The sequence below is a fragment of the Pararge aegeria genome, chromosome 21 (genome assembly GCF_905163445.1).
Source record: "Pararge aegeria chromosome 21, ilParAegt1.1, whole genome shotgun sequence".
In the NCBI taxonomy this organism is placed as follows: Eukaryota; Metazoa; Arthropoda; class Insecta; order Lepidoptera; family Nymphalidae; genus Pararge; species Pararge aegeria.
This window is the reverse complement of record NC_053200.1, coordinates 15,510,533-15,529,456: the sequence shown is the minus strand read 5'-3', so window position 1 is coordinate 15,529,456 and position 18,924 is coordinate 15,510,533. Positions and strand designations below refer to the sequence as shown.

At 37.0% G+C, this 18,924-nt stretch overlaps 2 protein-coding genes across 3 annotated transcripts in view; one reads left to right on the top strand and one right to left on the bottom strand.

The window, feature by feature from the left end:
* Window positions 1-4,092, bottom strand: part of LOC120633329 (E3 ubiquitin-protein ligase Nedd-4) — a 44,520-nt gene extending 40,428 nt beyond the window's left edge. Inside the window, exon 1 of one of the 2 annotated variants that reach the window (XM_039903520.1) lies at window positions 3,534-4,092. In XM_039903520.1, the coding sequence (XP_039759454.1) occupies window positions 3,534-3,665 (132 nt within the window). In that variant the 5' untranslated portion in view covers window positions 3,666-4,092. The remainder of the gene's footprint in view (window positions 1-3,533) is intronic. The other variant, XM_039903521.1, reaches the window with a different exon arrangement.
* A 3,322-nt stretch (window positions 4,093-7,414) lies between these two features.
* Window positions 7,415-18,553, top strand: LOC120633330 (CCR4-NOT transcription complex subunit 11). Its single transcript, XM_039903522.1, has 10 exons — window positions 7,415-7,547; window positions 7,633-7,724; window positions 8,167-8,390; window positions 8,574-8,734; window positions 9,671-9,821; window positions 11,239-11,385; window positions 11,772-11,963; window positions 12,720-12,859; window positions 13,904-14,069; window positions 15,212-18,553. The coding sequence occupies exons 1-10, from the start codon at window positions 7,504-7,506 to the stop codon at window positions 15,338-15,340; spliced, it is 1,446 nt and encodes a 481-aa protein (XP_039759456.1). The 5' UTR covers window positions 7,415-7,503; the 3' UTR covers window positions 15,341-18,553.
* Window positions 18,554-18,924: the final 371 nt, after the last annotated feature.

The following is an 18,924-nucleotide window of genomic DNA, read 5'->3' as shown; positions in this document are numbered from 1 at the left end:
ATTATTGAATACAAAATTATCTATTATTATTAGCATGCCATTAGCTATCTACCATTAAATATGTAAGTAATATATAATAAAAATAATTTTAACCTCACGACGCAAACAAATTTCGCCCGTGCCGCAGTCTGATGGCCTTTGAACATATATGCAAGAACCTACAGTAAGGTAATACTTGTGTATGTAAAAGAAAACACTTGAAAAGCGGCCCAGTATTTCTTTCTAGAAAATAGTAGAACTAAGAATGTAATTGCAGTACCCTCTTGCAGTTTCTAGCTGACATACATATTTGTATAAGAACCTGAGCAGTAATAACATACATATTTATTGTATAAGTTGCATTTAATTTTCAGGAAATTAGTAAGTCAGAGGACATGGCAAAACTATAAACTATAAAAAACTGCAATAAGACAAAGAACTAAAACTTATTAGAAAGGAAAGATACTCATTTGCATGCGATTGTACAAACCTCCCAATACATAGTGCTTCCTATGTGAGTCAGCTTCCTTTTCACATATTAAAACAACCCTATAGAAGACATGCACACTTCTCTTAAAAAATTTACCATCTGTATTCAATCTTATGTAAAAAGTAACCTTTAGTTACTTTTAAAAAAAAAAAAAAATAACTACTTCAGTGTTCACAACATTTCTTAATTTTAATTGTTTTGTTTTTATTTAGCACCCAAGGAAACGTCCAAGACTCATTCAGAAAGTTCAGAAAGCCTCAAAATCATACTGGTGTGCCTTTAAGTAAGGCTGACATAGGTGGAAAGTCTTGATTCTGAATTTAACTCATGCAATTTAGCTTAGATTTTATCTTAGATTGCAGAGAATTTGACAATAGTCACTCAATATGTTAAAATTTATGAAGGCTTACATAAACTTTAAAAACGCTTTGGAGTGAGTAGATATTTATAGCGCATAATAGGTTCTAGGTTACATTGCATGCTGGTGATGATAATAAGCCTAACACTGCTGAGTCGGAATCAGAGAATATGGAAACAACAGTCACAAATCAAACTGAGAAGAGTCAGACAGTAAACCTTCACTGCTATTGTTCCAGAAAATAAAGAAAATGAGGTTGATTTTGGAGCACTAGTTAGTCAACTTAAAGGCCTGTCAGTTTGTGCTGGTGTGTTAATTTAAAATAAAGTAAGCTGGCTCAACATTTAAAATTAATTCATCTCTAATGCAGAGTAAAGTAAAGAGTATTGTTAACATTATAGCCCTATATATATATATATAACAATGAAGCAGTGATAGCCTGGTGGTGGAGAAAGGTTAAACCTTTCTCATTGTGGGAGGAGACCTGTTCACTTTAGGGGACCGGTACTGGGTTGATATGATGATGATTATGATTTATAACAATATAGGGCATTTACAAATAATATATAAATTAAATTTTAAGATTAATTTATAATAATAGCCACGAAATTCATTCAAATTAACATAATAGAACCAGGTCAAACTTTACAAAATGGCTGCATGTTGTAACTGTACTCAGGTCTATTAGCCATCAGTTGATATATAAGTGGACAGATAAACAAACCCACTAGTTGATTGACCAGTCCATGACCAGTACAATGAACAGTCTAAATTTATAATAAATATCTTGATGACCCATTTCATTAAACTGCAGTAAAAAACTAAATTATCATTATAACAATCATTTTATATATCATTATCACCGTCATCAGGCTAGCTGGAGTGACCCAGCGGGGAGCCGTACAAGTGGCACTACATAAAACGGAAGGTTCCAGCCAACCAAGTATGGAGACAAGCCGAAGGAAAGAAGAAGAAGATCATAATGTTATCGAATATAAATCGAATACATGGGAATAGTATCAACAGTCAATAATGAGAATAGCTTTATGACAGATTCATGCATGCATTTGAAATTGCCTATTTAAATATAATGGTTATAACAAAACTTTAAAAATAGTGCTATTCTTTTTATCCTATTGCTTGTGAAAAGGAAAACATTATTTTTAGGCCTGTCAAGTTAGTTTAGTTAAGAGATTAGTATAAAACAAAGCTCTACCGAATCCAATCAGATGTGATTCAAATCTGATGTATAACTATCAACAAATAAAAGAAAATGTAAGTAAATGTGTGAAATCAATGTAGTGTGAAACTAAGTGAAGTAGATAGGATTCTAGCGGATAAAAATATACAAAATAGACATTTAAATCCTATTAACAGGCTTAAGCCAGGCAGCAATATCCAACACTAAATTATACATACTACAGCAAACATGAGTGTTGTTATGTATCGAGAGACATATTAACGCGTTTGACTTCTCAAATAGTCCATTAAAATGCTAAACCAATCACAAGGACGTATGCATGTTAATATTTTAATACCTAATTGTTAAAAGCCTTGGGTAATATCAAAAACTCATTAGTAAAGAAAATCATATTTTGGCGTAACTCACACGTGTATCCGACTGCCAAGCCATCACCCATGTGAAATTAAACTAATTATTAATCGTAATACTAAACAAATGGCGTTGCTTTGCTATAAAGCTCATCGGTTGAAAATAACATAGATTTTTGACACGTCTAAAGTGTTCGTCTTATCACCGCCGCAGGCTCTGTTTCATGTTTCGGTCTCATGGGAGACCATCGAGTTAAAACAAAACTAGGAAAACAAACACTACGACACTAAACCACTAACACGGTTAAGGAAATATACAAACAAAAACTAAAATATCACGGAAAAATATCATTTGCACCTTCCATGACAATCAACTGACAGCTGTTTCTGTTTGACAAGCCTTTGTCATAGTGTCACTAAATTTTTTTACGCATTACAACACGTTTCACGCAGAACACCTTGCAATATAAAAAGCATCCAAGTCGAATTTATTGAATTTAAATAAGCAGTGCTTTGATGGCTCAAATGGTCAATAGATCCCTACCAAAGACTCCAAAGTTTGTATATGGGGCTGGCATTTTTCAGTTTATTTAAATTCATCACGCGCTAGTCGCTGCCTCATTAAAAGCAAACATCGTGATTCATCGAAGGCCACTTCTTTCAATGGGTAAATGGCTATGCTCACTAGGAACTAAGGTAAGGACAAATTGTGTAGCTTCACTGTCGCGTGGTACAACATCTTTAACTATGTTAGTTTTTCTCGCAAAAAAAAAAAACGAATTACATAGGTATTATTTGAAAATATGAACAAGTTTGTTTACAAAGATCTGTTATAGGTCAGAGGTGCTTGCCCGGAATTCGAACTCGCACGACCTCCAATGGAACTCGATAACATTCACATCAAATTTGAACCTGTGGATATTTTACAGGTACCTACCTACCTACCTATACCTACCTACTTTGAAACGGTTTTCCATAGAATATAACCTTAACTATCTTAGCATGAAACCACGTCTAAGTATTACACTTAGCCAATACTTAAATAAAGTACCTACCGTAGTTAAGTAAGGTTTACCTTAATAAATAAAGACTAGTGATAGTAAACACTAGAGTATTTATTTATAATTTTGAGAGAAAAACAGTACGATTAATCACCTGATATTGTAAAGACAGTCTCGGTTCCGGTCGAATAGAATTACTCGTCCTTCGCCACGAAGACCACGACGACGATCGACTGCGATGTGGCTCGATCCAAGAAATAAACTCAAGCGGCCTTGGATTATGCATGGCTATAAACAATATCACTCATTTCTTGCGTAGAAACACACAAAATCATCACCACATTATCATTAAAACCTCATAAAACAAAAAACTATCAATCTTGAATATTAATTGATTATTTACGAAAATCTTATTACAAGATTAAAGATGGCGTTCGTACGCGCCATATGACTGTTCTAATCTTATCGGGCCAAGAAAATGAGTGATAAAAGCAGCGAACGCGCACAATTAGCATGGCTGTGATAATATAGTTTCGGGGCAGCGCATGAAAGTTTGGACGCTATTGTTTCGCGCTAATTTACCTGATAACGGTATCAGTCATTGAGACACATTTCGTAAGGAGCCGTGGTTAATGGATGACACGCATTTTTCGTTACTTACGAAAATACGTAAGAAAACGATACGAATATCATTGCAATAAGCAAATGTAAGTAGCTGTGGCCACGACTTTGCTCGCCTGTAACAAATTAATTATTCCCCACTAATGTTAAAGTGCGAATTTGTGCAAAAAAAGAAAAACTAACATTCTCATTAATTATAATAATTATTATTGTTTTTGTATTAAAAATATATAAGTATTTAGTAGTAGTTTTACCTACGTGTATTATTCCAAGTCGTAAGATACCTTAATAACGAATCAAATCATAATCTCTTAAGCTATTTTGGCATGAAGACATAATTACAGTATCGCGTAGGAACCGTGCGTTACTACTTTTAATTCATATCAATAGCCATAATTGTCCATTTCTATAAGTTATCTACTTGAAGTCACACCAATCAAATGTTCTGTTGCTGCGTAACGGAGAAATTAATAATCGGTAACCTGTGAGTAAATGGTTGCCGATAGGAATTCAAATTTGAGTCACTCTTTTAATACTGCACTTATTTTGATAGAAGCTCTATTTACCAGCCGATAAACCAGCTTTTTGATTACTTTTTGATTTAGGAAAATTATCGCCTATAAACAGAGGGACACTCCGTGGGGCATGCAAATAACACACCTTGCAACGTGCCGCCCCGTGTCTATCAAGCTGAAACGTAGGTGTCCAGCATGTTATTACACCGACAAATACGTCCTTCACACTGGAACACAGAATTGCAACAAATACTGCTTTGCGGCAGAAATAAGCATGGCGCTAGTATTTTCCCGGACGAGCTTTGGCTATAAAAAGCTGTTCACCACCCACCTTACTACCGCTTTACTTTTTGGACCTGGCTGTCGCAGCGGTAACCATTGTTGTTTTTAGTGGTAGTTACCGACTTCGATCCCTGGCAGGGTCAAGTTGGGAACTCATAATTTCTCTGGTCTGGTAGCTTCGGACGTAGCTAGTTAACACTCTACCGACAAGGACGAGTCGCTAAGCGATTTAGCGTTCCGCTACGATGTCGAAACATATTAGGGGTCTCGGTTCAATATAACTGCCATACTCCCTAACAGGTTAGCCCGCTACAATAAAGACTGCATCATAACTAACAGGTGAGATTCCAGTCAAGGGCTAACTTGTAGTCAAAAAATAGAAAAGACTTGCATGATAATAATAAATGTGAGTGTGGATTTTAGTTACCCAATCACGCAAAAACGGCTGAACGGATTTGGATAAAATTTGGCATGCATGTAGCCTTTGACATGGAAAAGAACATAGGCTAGCTTTTATCCCGATTCCTTGAATAGTTCCCGAGGGAAAATTGAAAATGGTTTACGAGCTAAGCCACGGGCAGACAGCTTTGTAATTTGTTATGCATGTCACCTGTGCTATGGAAAAGGACATGTTCTTTCTATACACATCTCTCAAATAGCTCGCTTCGTAGGATTAAAAATTGCGAACGAACGAAGCTTTATACCCAATTCTTTCCACGCAGACGAAATTGCGGGCAGAAGCTAGTTTATAGAAAATGCGTGTGCTTGTTTGTTTGTCTGTCCTTCCTTCGCGTCCAATCAACTTGATTTTTGGCAAAGAGTTAATTAAAATAGCGTAGAGTAACGTAGCCTTCTTTTTTGGAAAACAAACGGTTCCCACGGGATTTGTAAAAATCCGTAACAGATTCGGACGAAGAACTTGGGAGCAGCTTCTACTATCAATGCTAAATGGTGTTTGTTTGTCCGTTCTTCACGGCCTAACTAAGCAACAAATCGACATGATTTTTGGCATGGAGTTAGTTGAAAGGACGGAGAGTAACATAGGCTACTTTTGGTCCTTGAAATACATCAAATTTCCAAGGGTGGTTTCCAGGAACAATCGTACTTTGCGCCAAAAGCAAACAAACGACTCATTCACCAGGGGTAACAACGCGGCGCGCAGCTAGTAGTAAATAATGCCAACGGTCCACATAAGGTTCCGGGTTCAATAACCCTAAACTCTCAGCATAATTTATTGCTGTATCATATTGGTTTGAGTATTGGTAGTATCAAAAAAAAAATCAATAATGTTTTACCTGACAGTTTACAGGCACTTAAGAAGCGTTCATACATTTAACATGTTACACTAATGTTAGTGATGGTGATAACTGCATTCGTTAACTTAAAACTAAAACTTAAAATTAAAGGTTCCAAACGCGCTTTGGTCAGAAGAGCCCACAACAAACTTAGCCAGTTTTTTTTTGTTATCACCATCTCACAGTCTAGTTAATGTTGAGCTATGAAGTAAGAGCAATTCATACCCAAGCTTTTTTATCATACATGTAATCCTTGATATTGTAATAGGATTTTTCTATAAGCCTACGTTTTATATAAATTTTGAACTTATTGAGAGTCATCTCTGTAGTCTGTACCTTAGCTTACAGTGTTGAAAGCCACAAAATTTTGATTTTATAATTGTACAGGTTAAACCTCGACTGTAATTGCACTTGGTGAGTTATTATGCAGTCTAAGATGGTAACGAGCTAAGTTGTCAGGGGTATACCAGTTATATTAAACTTATACCCCTAATCGGTTTCTACGCGATATCATACCAGAACACTTAATCGCTTGCCGGCACGTACTTGTCGGTAGGATGAAACCAGTAACGGCCAAAGCCCACCAGATTAGACGTTAGAAAATTCAGAAATATAAATTCTGCCGGGGGTCGCACCCGGGACGTTTCAGTTAAACCCGCAGCGCCCGAGACTGTGCCAACGAGGTCCTAAAGAGAGATTTATTGTTATATCGCAGGTCCAAATCGTAACTAAGAAAACGTAAGTAAATAAGTCATACATAGGAAAGTTTGAAATAAACAAGTAATTTTTTTTTTAAATAGCCTTTTATGCTTTATGCTCCCTTTATGTATATCGCGCTAGTTTTTGAACATTCCATGCCCAACGTAAAAAAAATACGCGTTCTTCGCAATTTTAAAACCAAAATACCAAGTTTCATCGATATAACTTTCGATTCATATTCATCGATTGTGAACTTCATGTTTCTTAATTTTTTAATAGGAAGCTCAAACATCCAGCTTCATGGTTAACATAATGATGGACTTAATTAAAAACTTTCACCACATATTAAATATTATTGCAATTTAAAAAAAATTGTAGCTTAGGTCTTAAATGAAACCTAACCAGGTTTTTTACTCTAGTAGTTTTAGGCTTTGCGTTGATACATGAGTCAGTCAGGACATCGATGGACACATCTTTCTTTTCAAACATAGTTTTCAAATTAAATATTAAAAAAAACGTAATAACATGCATTGAGCTATCTGTGGTAGTGTCAAAAATTACATTTAATTGTCACTACCAAGACGCCAGTTGCCACTGTCAAACGTCAAATGCTCAAGTTTGTTTTGAGTTTTTACGACAGGCGAAATGAATGCATTTTAAAAACATCAATTAAAACTTTTAAATAAAGTTTTCTATTAAAACTATATTAAATATGTCCCAGCAACTAATTAACGAGAACAGCAAATACATATTAGAGTATGTTTTTCATGAGAAACCCATATAACCTTGTTTATACTCAAAGTGTGAACAGCACTTTTGTAATGTTTGGTTTTGTTTTTAGTTTGTTTTCAGAACAAACTGTCGATTCACAAAGTCTCGAGTCTATTTGTGTACAAGTGCAGAAGAGGTTTCCGAAATCGGAGCATTTTAATTGTTAGTATTCGCTTTTTGGACTCATTAACTCTATACTTTATCCAAGTTTACAATCACTTTGTATTACAGTTAAATATCTTTGCTTCACTTCGTCATCCTAGCATGTTCCCCATGTCTGAAAAGATCTGCATTTTATTTTAAATCTTAAAAAGAATTTAAAAAATGTAAAAACAGAAAGTGTATCATATGGTACTTATATGTTTGGTATATACTTGAAGAATAGCCATACGCGCCCTATTAACGTCCAGCTGCTGAGTACAGACCTCTCATAGGAGAGACATTATAAAGCATAGACCCGCCACACTGCTCTGATGTGAGTTGGTGGGCTGTAGCAAAGAGTCAAGCAGCAATTTTATGATCAAAGTATTGTAACACTTACACCTACATTCATTTCATATATAGTGACTAGTTTTTTTTTAATATTTAACTTGTATAATTTCAGTGTCACTTCTCCTATCATCTCTAATCACAGGAGGTGACCTTTCCCTCCCAGGTCAAAGGGTGGTAGCTTTGGCCCTAATATTTGATTTCTACAAAGGAGAGAACCCTTTCAGCCCACTATACCTTCACCTACTGGATGGTAAACCTGGTCTGCTACCGTTGGCTCCACAGGAGAGGCTGTTTATAGCACAGTTACATGGGTTTATACCAGCTAATATTAAAGATGTAAGTATTTTATAAAATTTTTAACAACCTGCCTATTTTCTGTATTTGTCTTATTTACAATTGGTAGCCTGGATGAAATTGCTATGAAGCGATAAGGCTGCCAAATTGTGTACATTGTTTTGTTATACTTTTCTATTTATACACTTTTTGTGGTGTGCAACAAAATCATTTCTTTACTTCCAGGTATTCAAAAAGTCAGCCAAACAGGTGATGCTGACGGAGGTGTCTTCAAAAGAGCTGGAGTTTGACTATTCATCTCTGCAATCAGTAATAGTGGACAGAGTTGCTGACGTCAGTGCAGTGGCCAAGACGACTGCGCCTGCACTGGTAGCTCTTAGTGATGGGTAAGATACGTTAAATATTATTTATATTGGCGGCCGATTGGCGCAGTGGACAGCGACCTTGCTTTCTGAGTTAAGACTGTGTGTTCAATTGCCACAACTGGAAAATGTTTGTGCAATGAACATTAATGTTTTTCAGTGTCTGGTTGTTTATTTGTATATTATCCATAATAAGATCCATGAATCATCTAAGTACCCGTAATGTGGTCACTAGCCGTGACCGAAGCCCTTCCACCAGACCAGACCAGAGAAATTATAAATTCCTAAATTGTCACCGCCGGGAATGGAACCAGGGACCTCCTACTTAAATTCACAGTGCAAGTCCTTAAAAACAGTAGATTGTAGTAGTACTACAGAGAATACTGCTGCCCGTTATATACTTTAGTCGCCTCGTACCCCGCTCGACACCCGCAGGAAGAGAAGGGGTGGTGAACTGTATTCTAATCACACTAAAAAATTAAGCTAAAATCTGTATGGTGTAATGTATAATTTCTTTAATCCTTATACTCCACACCAAACAGATCTTCGGCAATGAAACCTCTACGCACGTTTCGCTCCGAAACCAGAGCAACCTCAGGAGCTGTTGACTTTACAATGAATAATTGTTAGGTCAACATCTTTATTAATCATTGATTGCACCAACTATCTCTTGTCTATGTTTTCTTTTGCGTCTTCGGTTGCCTGGAAGAAGTCATGTAGCGATACGGTCACCAAATTGTACTCTCTTGCTCTATGTGTATATCTCTGTAACTACTTGTGTATATCTCTGTAAAGGCTCTATGTGTATGTATCTGTAACTACTTTGGTGTACAATAAAAGTGTATTCATTCATTCATTCATCCATGACAACATTGACAAGCTATGCGTTCTTTTTGAGACTTTTATAGCTGTGTAAATGTGCGTTAAGTCGTTAAGCTTGAAAATGTATGTCTCACGCAGGGGTCCTCCAAACCGCATGGCCATGAAGGAGCTTCTAGAAGTGTTGATGTCCAACGAGTACCTGCCGCTGCACCGGACCCTTCAACCCTCGGGACCTATACCACCTCCCACTTTCTTGTTGGACCCCATGGAAATATCTTTTTCGGACGAGGTAAAAAATACACCTAAAAAAAAGTTCGCGCAGCGAGCCGTGTACGTATGGCGTTTAATATCGAAACAAATGTAAAAACAAAAATGCAATTTGCCTTCCTCACTTTTTATCATTATCAATCTGTCAACCGATTGAAGTCCGCTGTTGGACAGAGGTATTTTGCATTCTCCTATGGATTTCTTAATTTTTAATTTGACCCATTATATATGGTTCTGAAACATACTCGCTGACTATGGGCCTCATAAGAACGCTAAGTCACTCAGCGGGCGATGGAGAGAGCTATGCTAGTAGTATCTCTGCGTAATCAAATCAGAAATAAGGGAGAACCGCAGAAGAACCAGAGTTACCGACCTAGCTCAACGAATCGCGGAGATGAAGTGGCAATGTGCGGGGACATAGCTCGGAGAAAAGATGAACGTTGGGTCGCAAGGTCCAGCACTGGTAAGCGCAGCGTTGGTCTCCCCCAACGAGGTGGACAGACATCAAGACGTCTCCGTGGAATTTGGAACTCCCTACAAAAGTCCTCTATGTCCAGCATGAATTGTATGTACTATTATATATTGTATGTAGTATTGAATGTCTATCGAACCAAAAGAGATACTCCCAGCATAGCTCTCTCCATCGCCTGCTGAGTTACTCTGCGGCAAATAGTAAGCGATCAGAGTTTCAAAGCCGCAAGTCATCACTGGCAACTCGCACTGTTCGAAGACTTTGTTCTGTAGGCGCTGATGGATTTCGTACGAAAAGATGTCTTAACCTAACGATATTTAAGTTATGTACATACAAGCCGTTGTCAGAAAAAGCCATGAAACCCCTGCTTTAATTATTATTTACTCTACTTTCAAATACAGTTATTCGAAAGTGCTCGGTTAGATCTACATTTTCATAGTTTAAAGTTTTGTGTATGTTTCATCACAATCATCATCATCATCATCATGTCAACCAATCGAGGTCCACTGCTGGACATAGGTCTTTTGTAGGGAGTTCCACAATGCACGGTCCTGGGCCGCTTGCCTCCAGCGGCTCCCAGCGACTCGCCTGATGTCATCTGTCCACCTCGTTGGGGGCCGACCTACGCTACGTTTACCGCTGCGGGGTCGCCATTCCAGCACCTTAAGACCCAAACGTTTATCGGTTCTCCAAGCTATGTACTGCCACTTCAGCTATGCGACTGGCTGAGCTATGTCGGTAACTCTAGTTCTTCTACGGATCTCCTCATTTCTGATTTGATCACGTAGAGATACTCCTAACATAGCTCTCTCCATCGCCCGCTGAGAGACTCTGAGCCTTCTTATGAGGCCGATAGTTAGCGACCATGTCTCTGATCCGTGTATATTTTTATTAGTTAATATACGACGGGAATGTTTTTTTTTTATTTACTTTCTTCGATTTAATATTATAGTATATGACATAACAGGGTGTATGGAAAAATCTAGTTAACAGAGGGGCATATGTGCCTCTATACGACACGGATTTCGACGGCCTCATCGGACTCAAGGCCCCAGCGCCGGAAAAAGTAGTGGAGAAACGAATGCCGAGCACGCCGAAAGAAGTCAAAGTTAAGGTAATTTAGACTAGAATGTACAGCGTGTAGCCGAATTACGAATTACTGTTAAAGGGTGCATAAGTATATTTTATTTATTTATTTATTCGTAATCAAAAGCATTACAATAAAATTATATTTATAAATAGTTTCCGCTATATAATAGGTCCGCTAGTTATTAATAAAGCAGCACGAAACCCTAAACCTCAATGAATAAATTGATATAATATTATTACCTAAGTTTCTTGCTGGCTTCTTCTCGGTAGAATTAGCCGAACCGGTGGTAGAGTCACTACAAGTGACATACACCACTACTACCTATAAGTGCTTATATTAGGCCTTATTTAACGTATAACTTTTTAAATTATTTTGAACTTTGTTGAACTTTTTAAATTATTTTTTTACAGGAAGAAAAGAAAGAAAAGCCTGAAGAGAAGAAGTCAGAGGAGAAAGAGAGCACCAACACAGTGGGCGAGGCCCAGGAGTTGACTCAACTAGCTCTAAAGTCCGCATTGAGCGTGCCGCACCAACAGAGGCTATTGGCTCTGCTGGACCAGGACCCAGACGTCGTGTACCAGATAGGAGTCACGCCGTACCAGGTAACCCAAACATAACTTGCGTACAAAGTTTCATGAGGATCGGTTAGGTAAGTAGTTATTGCGTGAAAGCGTAACAAACAAACATACATTGATATTTATAATATTAGTAGGGATACATCTTTGCATATTATAAAACAAAATCTGTCTGTCTGTCTGTCTGGGCGCGAAAAACTGAAAAGTACCGAACGGACTTTCATTAGGTTTTCACTAATGAACACAGTGACTCATGCGGAAGGTTTAAATGTACATTTTATTACTGTTTTCTGTAAATTGGCTGTAATATAACTAGGTATGTTTGTTAAAGATTATATACCTACCGGCTTTGAACGAAAATGATTGATGATATATAAAAATAATACAAAAAAGTCCGGAAGGCTATACATCTAACTGTTATGGTAAAGACACAGTAACTGCTTTTTCTTATAATTTGTCAATCAAAACACGGTTATGATCAAAAGATGATGACATTTCCACCATAATATTAATCTTTATCCAAATAAATAGTTTTATAATTAAGATTGATATTGTGCCTGCAAATTCCTTTTTAAATAATTCAAATTGGACCTATCGTTTGGAAGTTGCGACGGGTATAGAAATACCAAAAGCAAGAAAAATGCCGCGGCCGAAACTTTACTTAATTTTTCGCGTAATTATTATATTCTTCTGATACTTATATTTTTTATAATTTTCCTGTATTTTTATGTGGTGTACAATAAAAGTGTACTCATTCGTTCATGCATTCTGTTCCGCCTGTAGCTGCCCGACCTGGTGGAGAACAACCCGATGGTGGCCATCTCGGTGTTACTGAAGCTCATCCACTCGCAGCACATCACGGACTACTTCTCCGTGCTCGTCAACATGGAGATGTCCCTGCACTCCATGGAAGTCGTCAACAGGTATAACAATTTACTATATTATCTCTGAAAACATTCGCCTAAATTATATGCAGTAATAAATCTACAAAGTTTGAACGAAATCTAGCCGTTTAAAGTGAGTCAAAGTCGCGCCCAAAGAAGTCGATTACAAAAATACAAACATACGTACAAGAGAAGCTAATAAAAAGCGTGTTAAAAGGAAAAGTTTTATGTTCTAAATACTTGAGACGATAAGTTTACTTATTTTCATAAGAATGCATAACTTTTTATAATATGACCAATAAACATATCCTAACGATTTAAATTTGTTAGTATACTACCTAACCTACTTTTTGATACTTAAATATGGAACTTTTACATATGCTTGTTAAAAACTTTTTTGTTAATCTCTACATTTTTTCTATAAAACTCAATCATATATCTAGTTAGAATGTTTTCGTTCGACCCTTTTTTCTCCGATTTACTTTGCAAGTCCGACTAGCGTAATTCGAGACACAATTATATGGCTTTATATTGGTGAAAGAATTTTCAAAGTCGATACAGTAAATCCAGAGATTACCCCCCACATTTTCGCAAATTCACAAAATTACAAACTCTTACCGCTTTATAATATTAAAATAAATGTATGTAACTTTATAAAAAAAATATATATATTTATTTTTTTGTATAAATATTTTTATTATATTTTCTACTCAAACTCATATTTAAGTATTTATGGTATGTTAAAATATGTATTAGTATGTAGATATTTGTATGTATGTACTAAATAGTGTACCCCACTTATTCGTTTTTTTTTAGTTTTCCTAATCCTAAGGTTGCCTGGCAGAGATCGCTACTTAGCGATAAGGCCGCCTTTTGTGTCCTGCTTCATTCTTCATGTGTTTGTTCTTTTTTTTTGTCTCGTTTTTCTGAGTGGTGTACAAATAAAGAGTATAAATATATAAATAAATAAATATTTTAATAGCAGACCTAGAATAACAGACAAAAGTGTTCATTTAGCACTATGATATGTATGAAATATGAAATGAAATAATACGAAGCGCATGTTGGTCGGCACCGGCGTAGGCTGACGACGTCGGTGGACCTGCCGGTGGAGTTCGTGCACCTCTACATCAGCAACTGCATCAGCACGTGCGAGACCATCCGCGACCGCTACATGCAGAACCGCCTCGTGCGCCTCGTGTGCGTGTTCCTGCAGTCGCTCATCCGGAACAAGATCATCAACGTCAAGGTCACTCCCTCCTGCTATTCCGCCGAGCGAAAACACGCTCTTTTGCCACCCAGCAGCATCTAAAGCACCTTGCACCACCGCGGGGCTGGCTCAGGCTGGAGACAATCCAGAACTCCACCTGCTGAATTCAAAATTCATTTATTTCAAGTAGGCCTAATAAAAGCACTTTTGAAACGTCAAATCTGTCTGTGTGTAGTGACTCTACCACCGGTTCGGAAGGCAGATTCTACCGAGAAGAAGCCGGCAAGAAACTCAGCAGTTGCTCTTTTCCAACATTAAAAATTTACATTTTACATTTTTTTCTATCTTGTGAGAGATGAAAGCGGAGCCGGTTGCTTCCAAGCAACCTTGTCATTAAGAAATAAACCCGGGTACATGGGATAGGAGAAGTTTACCGTCTTATAATTCGATGGTGCCGACTGCAAGCACGAAAAAACATGACTCATGCGGCGTTACCTCGCTCTGAGGCGTTCAATTTAAGGCTTGAATTGCAAGCGAGAGAGCGGAACGACCGACAAAGAACACTATTAAAATTTATGAAAAAAAACTTCCACCCTCCGCTTGCGGGGCTTTTCAATGCCCAGACAACCGGTCAGGGCTCCAGAGTGAGGGACCACCTCACAATACGCGCCGTTTCAAGGACTTCTTACTGCCTTCTGTATCCGACCCGACTTACCAAAAACCAAGCGAAAGCTTCTTAAGATGTTTATAATTTCATCAATCCGTATACTCCACACCGAACAGATCCTCGGCAATGTAGGGTACATTGCCGAGGATCTGTTTACGTGCTACGCACGTTTTGCTCCGAAACCGGAGCATCCTCTGGAGATTTGACTTTACAATGAAATATTGTCTTAACAATATAGATGGAAGAAATTATAAATTACACCATACAGATTATCCTGCTGTTCGCGGAGTATAGCAAATTAAGCTTAATTTTCATAATACATTATGGATTTCCGCAAAGTAACCCCTGCTTCTATCCAATCCGCCTCTCAATCTGATTAAAGCGCCCTCACAGGGCTCAATTTCAAATGCGAACATTAGATTGACATTCCTTTTTTAAAAATATAATAGTTATGTAATCTATATGAAATTATAATGTACTTGTAATCGAATAAATAAATAAATATAATTTACAGGAATTGTTTATCGAAGTGGAAGCTTTCTGCGTGGAGTTCAGCCGGATACGCGAGGCGGCGGCGTTGTTCAGACTGCTCAAACAACTGGACTCCGGAGACACCGCCCACAAGGAGACAAAAGAGAACTAGCCCAAACATGGACTCGCCACTTAACTCAGTGATCGAGACTCACAAGGAATCTACTTGGGTCATAATGGCTGCTGGAGCCTTTTGAATTAGAGAACATACTTGACCGGACTGTTTATATCCCACTTCTGATATATGTAAATACTATCAGAATAAACACCATCGAACTCAGGACCTCTTGAGTGTTAGTCAAACATGCTAGCCACTACTCCAATGAGGCACACTCTCATCATCATATCAACCCATACCGGCCCACTACAGGACACGTTTCCCCCCCCCCCCCCCCTCCCAATGAGAAGGGGTTAAGGCTGCATTCAACCGCGCTGGCCCTGTACGGATTGGTGGACAATTCTTTCTACGTGAGTCAGCGTTCTTTTTACGTGACACTATAGGATAAAACTACTCTAAGGAAAATTTATAAAAAAAACAAACTAACGTATTTTTGCACTTTTTCAAATATTATAATTTGCCTTGATAGCATAAGTTAATTGTAAATAATTAGAAAATAAAAGATAACATAGTTTAGTATTAGATTAATGATTCTACTCTGCTTCGCTCGAAGATGTCTGTAATTAATACAGCGAATCGATAACAGGAAAGGAGATGTTGCCTTCGCAATGAACTGTTGCTAATATTTTTAATTGATTTTTTGTAAAGTCAACATGCCACTTTCCAAATACGCGCTTCACCAACGCGGAGTACGCCGAGTTTTGCGTAGTAGTTATTTATTTTACTAAAGTGCCGATATCGGTATCAATTTGGTACGCAGCGTAGACCAATCACTTAGTTTACAGGACTGTACTACAATTTTTTTAAGTTACAACTATTTTTGTGCGTAAATGATATTTATTTTATTGGTAAACGCCGTCTAATGACAATAATTAAAATATTCATAAGTCATATAGTACAAGCCATAGCTACGCTTACTTTGGGGCTAGATGGCGATGTGTGTATTGTCGTTGTATATTTATTATTATAATACTGTTTCCCAGTATTGTCATTAGATGGCGTTCACTCGATTCTCTATAAATCGATGATAACTTTCACGAGATCGGATAGGTAAACGTAAGAAGAAAATCTCAAACTAGGCACCGTCAAATATTATAAGTGTGAAAAATAAACAAAAAATGGTATGATTTTTATTGAAGTATGGTTATAGCATACGTTACGCATAATAATTTAAGAAGTCTTTTCCATACTACGCGTCCACTTAGTTACGCTTTCGTGGATTTCCTCGCATCCTAAAATTTTTTCCAACAAATATATTAAGCACAAAGATTTATATAAATTAAAAATTTTAAAACCCCAACCCCAAATAAAAACAAATTTCATTTGACACCCATATTGAGCGAATTTCATCAAATAGCGAAGCTTCCTTCCATTATTTATTTAAAAAATAACTAAAAGGTAAAAAAATGTGGGTCAATAGTGAATAAATAATCCGATTTCTAATCATAAGCGAAAACATTATTACGGACTGTTGTCATACATGTTACGGATTGTTGTCTGAGCCTCTTGTAAATACAACGTAATTAAAACAAATGTAAAGCAACAAGGTCGGTATTATATTGGTGTTTACAATATTTTTTTAACTGCGTTAGATTACTCATTTCTGCGCTAACGACTATTGTCAACGTAACTATACTATACCTTATTAAAGCGGTGATTTATTTCTCAATATTCACCCGAATTTGTTTTGTATAAATTAGGACCATAGTTGTATTTTTATTTATTAAAAAATATACGAATGGCCTTTCAATTTGTTTTATAAGGTGAGTTTCTCGTGTGATATGTACTACCAACTAGAGAAGACATCGCAAAGCAACTTGTGGCGCTGGCGCTACGCTTTGTGGTCAACTAGGCTGCCAGTTACAAGTCTACGTATTAATGAATAGCACTCGCTATGTCACGGCAATGCAAATAATCATTTCATTGACTTCATAAGTAATGGTCAAATCAACGAATTTACATAAGTATTATTCGTTACTTTATTTGTTATTTGAAAGAAAACTCTCAAAAAAACGAATACACCATGTTCCAAAATATATCAGAATAATTGATATAAAATATTATGTTCATCTCGGGGCGCGCATAAACCAAGTTTGATATGACTTTTCTAGAACTTAATATAGCACGTTAACTCATTGAGTATAATCTAAACCAGTGGGATGATATGACTCAGATATATATAGTTTGTTCTTATGTTGGTTAGTGGCGTTTTTTTGTATGCCCACAGGGCAAAATTTACTTCGCCGATGTCGCTTAGTTTATCTCGAAAATACAAAGCAGTATGTTAGAGTTTATGCCACAAGGGGTATCCTATACATGCGTCAAAAATAGGAACCATTTAATGATTTATCATGATTTTGATTTATAAGACAGAAGAATATCAATTTTATCATTTCGCTTGCGTTATTTTTTTTTTATATGTGCGTTGCTTTGCGGAAGTCAATGTTTAACGGATAATATTAAGCCTAATTTGATAAAATCCTCGACAACCAAAGAAATCTGTACGTTAGTATTTATAATTTATTTTATTCTTTATATAGCGCAGCACAGAAATGTCTCAGAACACGTTCACTCTCTAAATATAAGTGTACTGTTTTGCTTAGGCACCCTACCTACATTTACAAGTTTCTGGCACCCCCAAACCCCCTCTACGACCCAGACGATCAAACAATGATTAAAAATGCCGACCAACAATGTAACAGAGATACATCGTCTGTACAGCGCCTTAGGCGGCGAAGACGAGGGCACCTATTTCTGACATCATCCCGACGCGGGTCCTATCCACGGACAAGGAAATGTTCAGATGTTAACCTAAACTGAGCTTCGCGCTTGCTCGACTATACAACGCACAGTTACTAATTTAATGATTTACTATAGGATATAATTTAGAGATTAATAATAAATAAAACATAATAGTTAAATGTTTCGTTACTCTAAATAGACTATGTTTACCCTAAATATTTCATACAGCTTGTATAGGAGTTTTTTTTTTCTATTTAATGATATAAAGCACGCAGGCGACTGGCGAGGGAGGAAGCCTTATGCCTACCCTGGTTGAAACCACTATGCACCTCTGCGTGTATAGTTCAACTGCAAAGGGTTTTTTTATGAACCTCTAGCGGGAGAAAGCATCTCACTGGTTTTGAATCACATTACGATTTTTATTAACTATGTTACAGTTGATGCAAATTAAAATATTTCTACATGGTTGGTGTTTTATTTTTTGATAGTTTTTGTTTAATTTCTACTAATCCATTTATCGATATAGCTTAACGGCAATTGGTGGAGCACATAGCTCGGGTAGTTGCTCGGTAAACGTACCGTTGGTTGACTTCTCAACTAGGACAGATGACGAGCCACCCTACCGAAGACCTATATCAAGCAGTCGACGTTCATTGGTCAATATGATGATGATATTAATTTACACTCTTGAAATGCAGTATTAATCTAGATGGATTACTAATATTCTTTAGATGCGGCTCAGGCCAATGTTGTTTGGGCTAATGTTTGAAATCTACCTCAAAGGATTGTGGTAGATTTCAAACAAAGGCTGGCTAGTTTACTTTATTACACTTTAT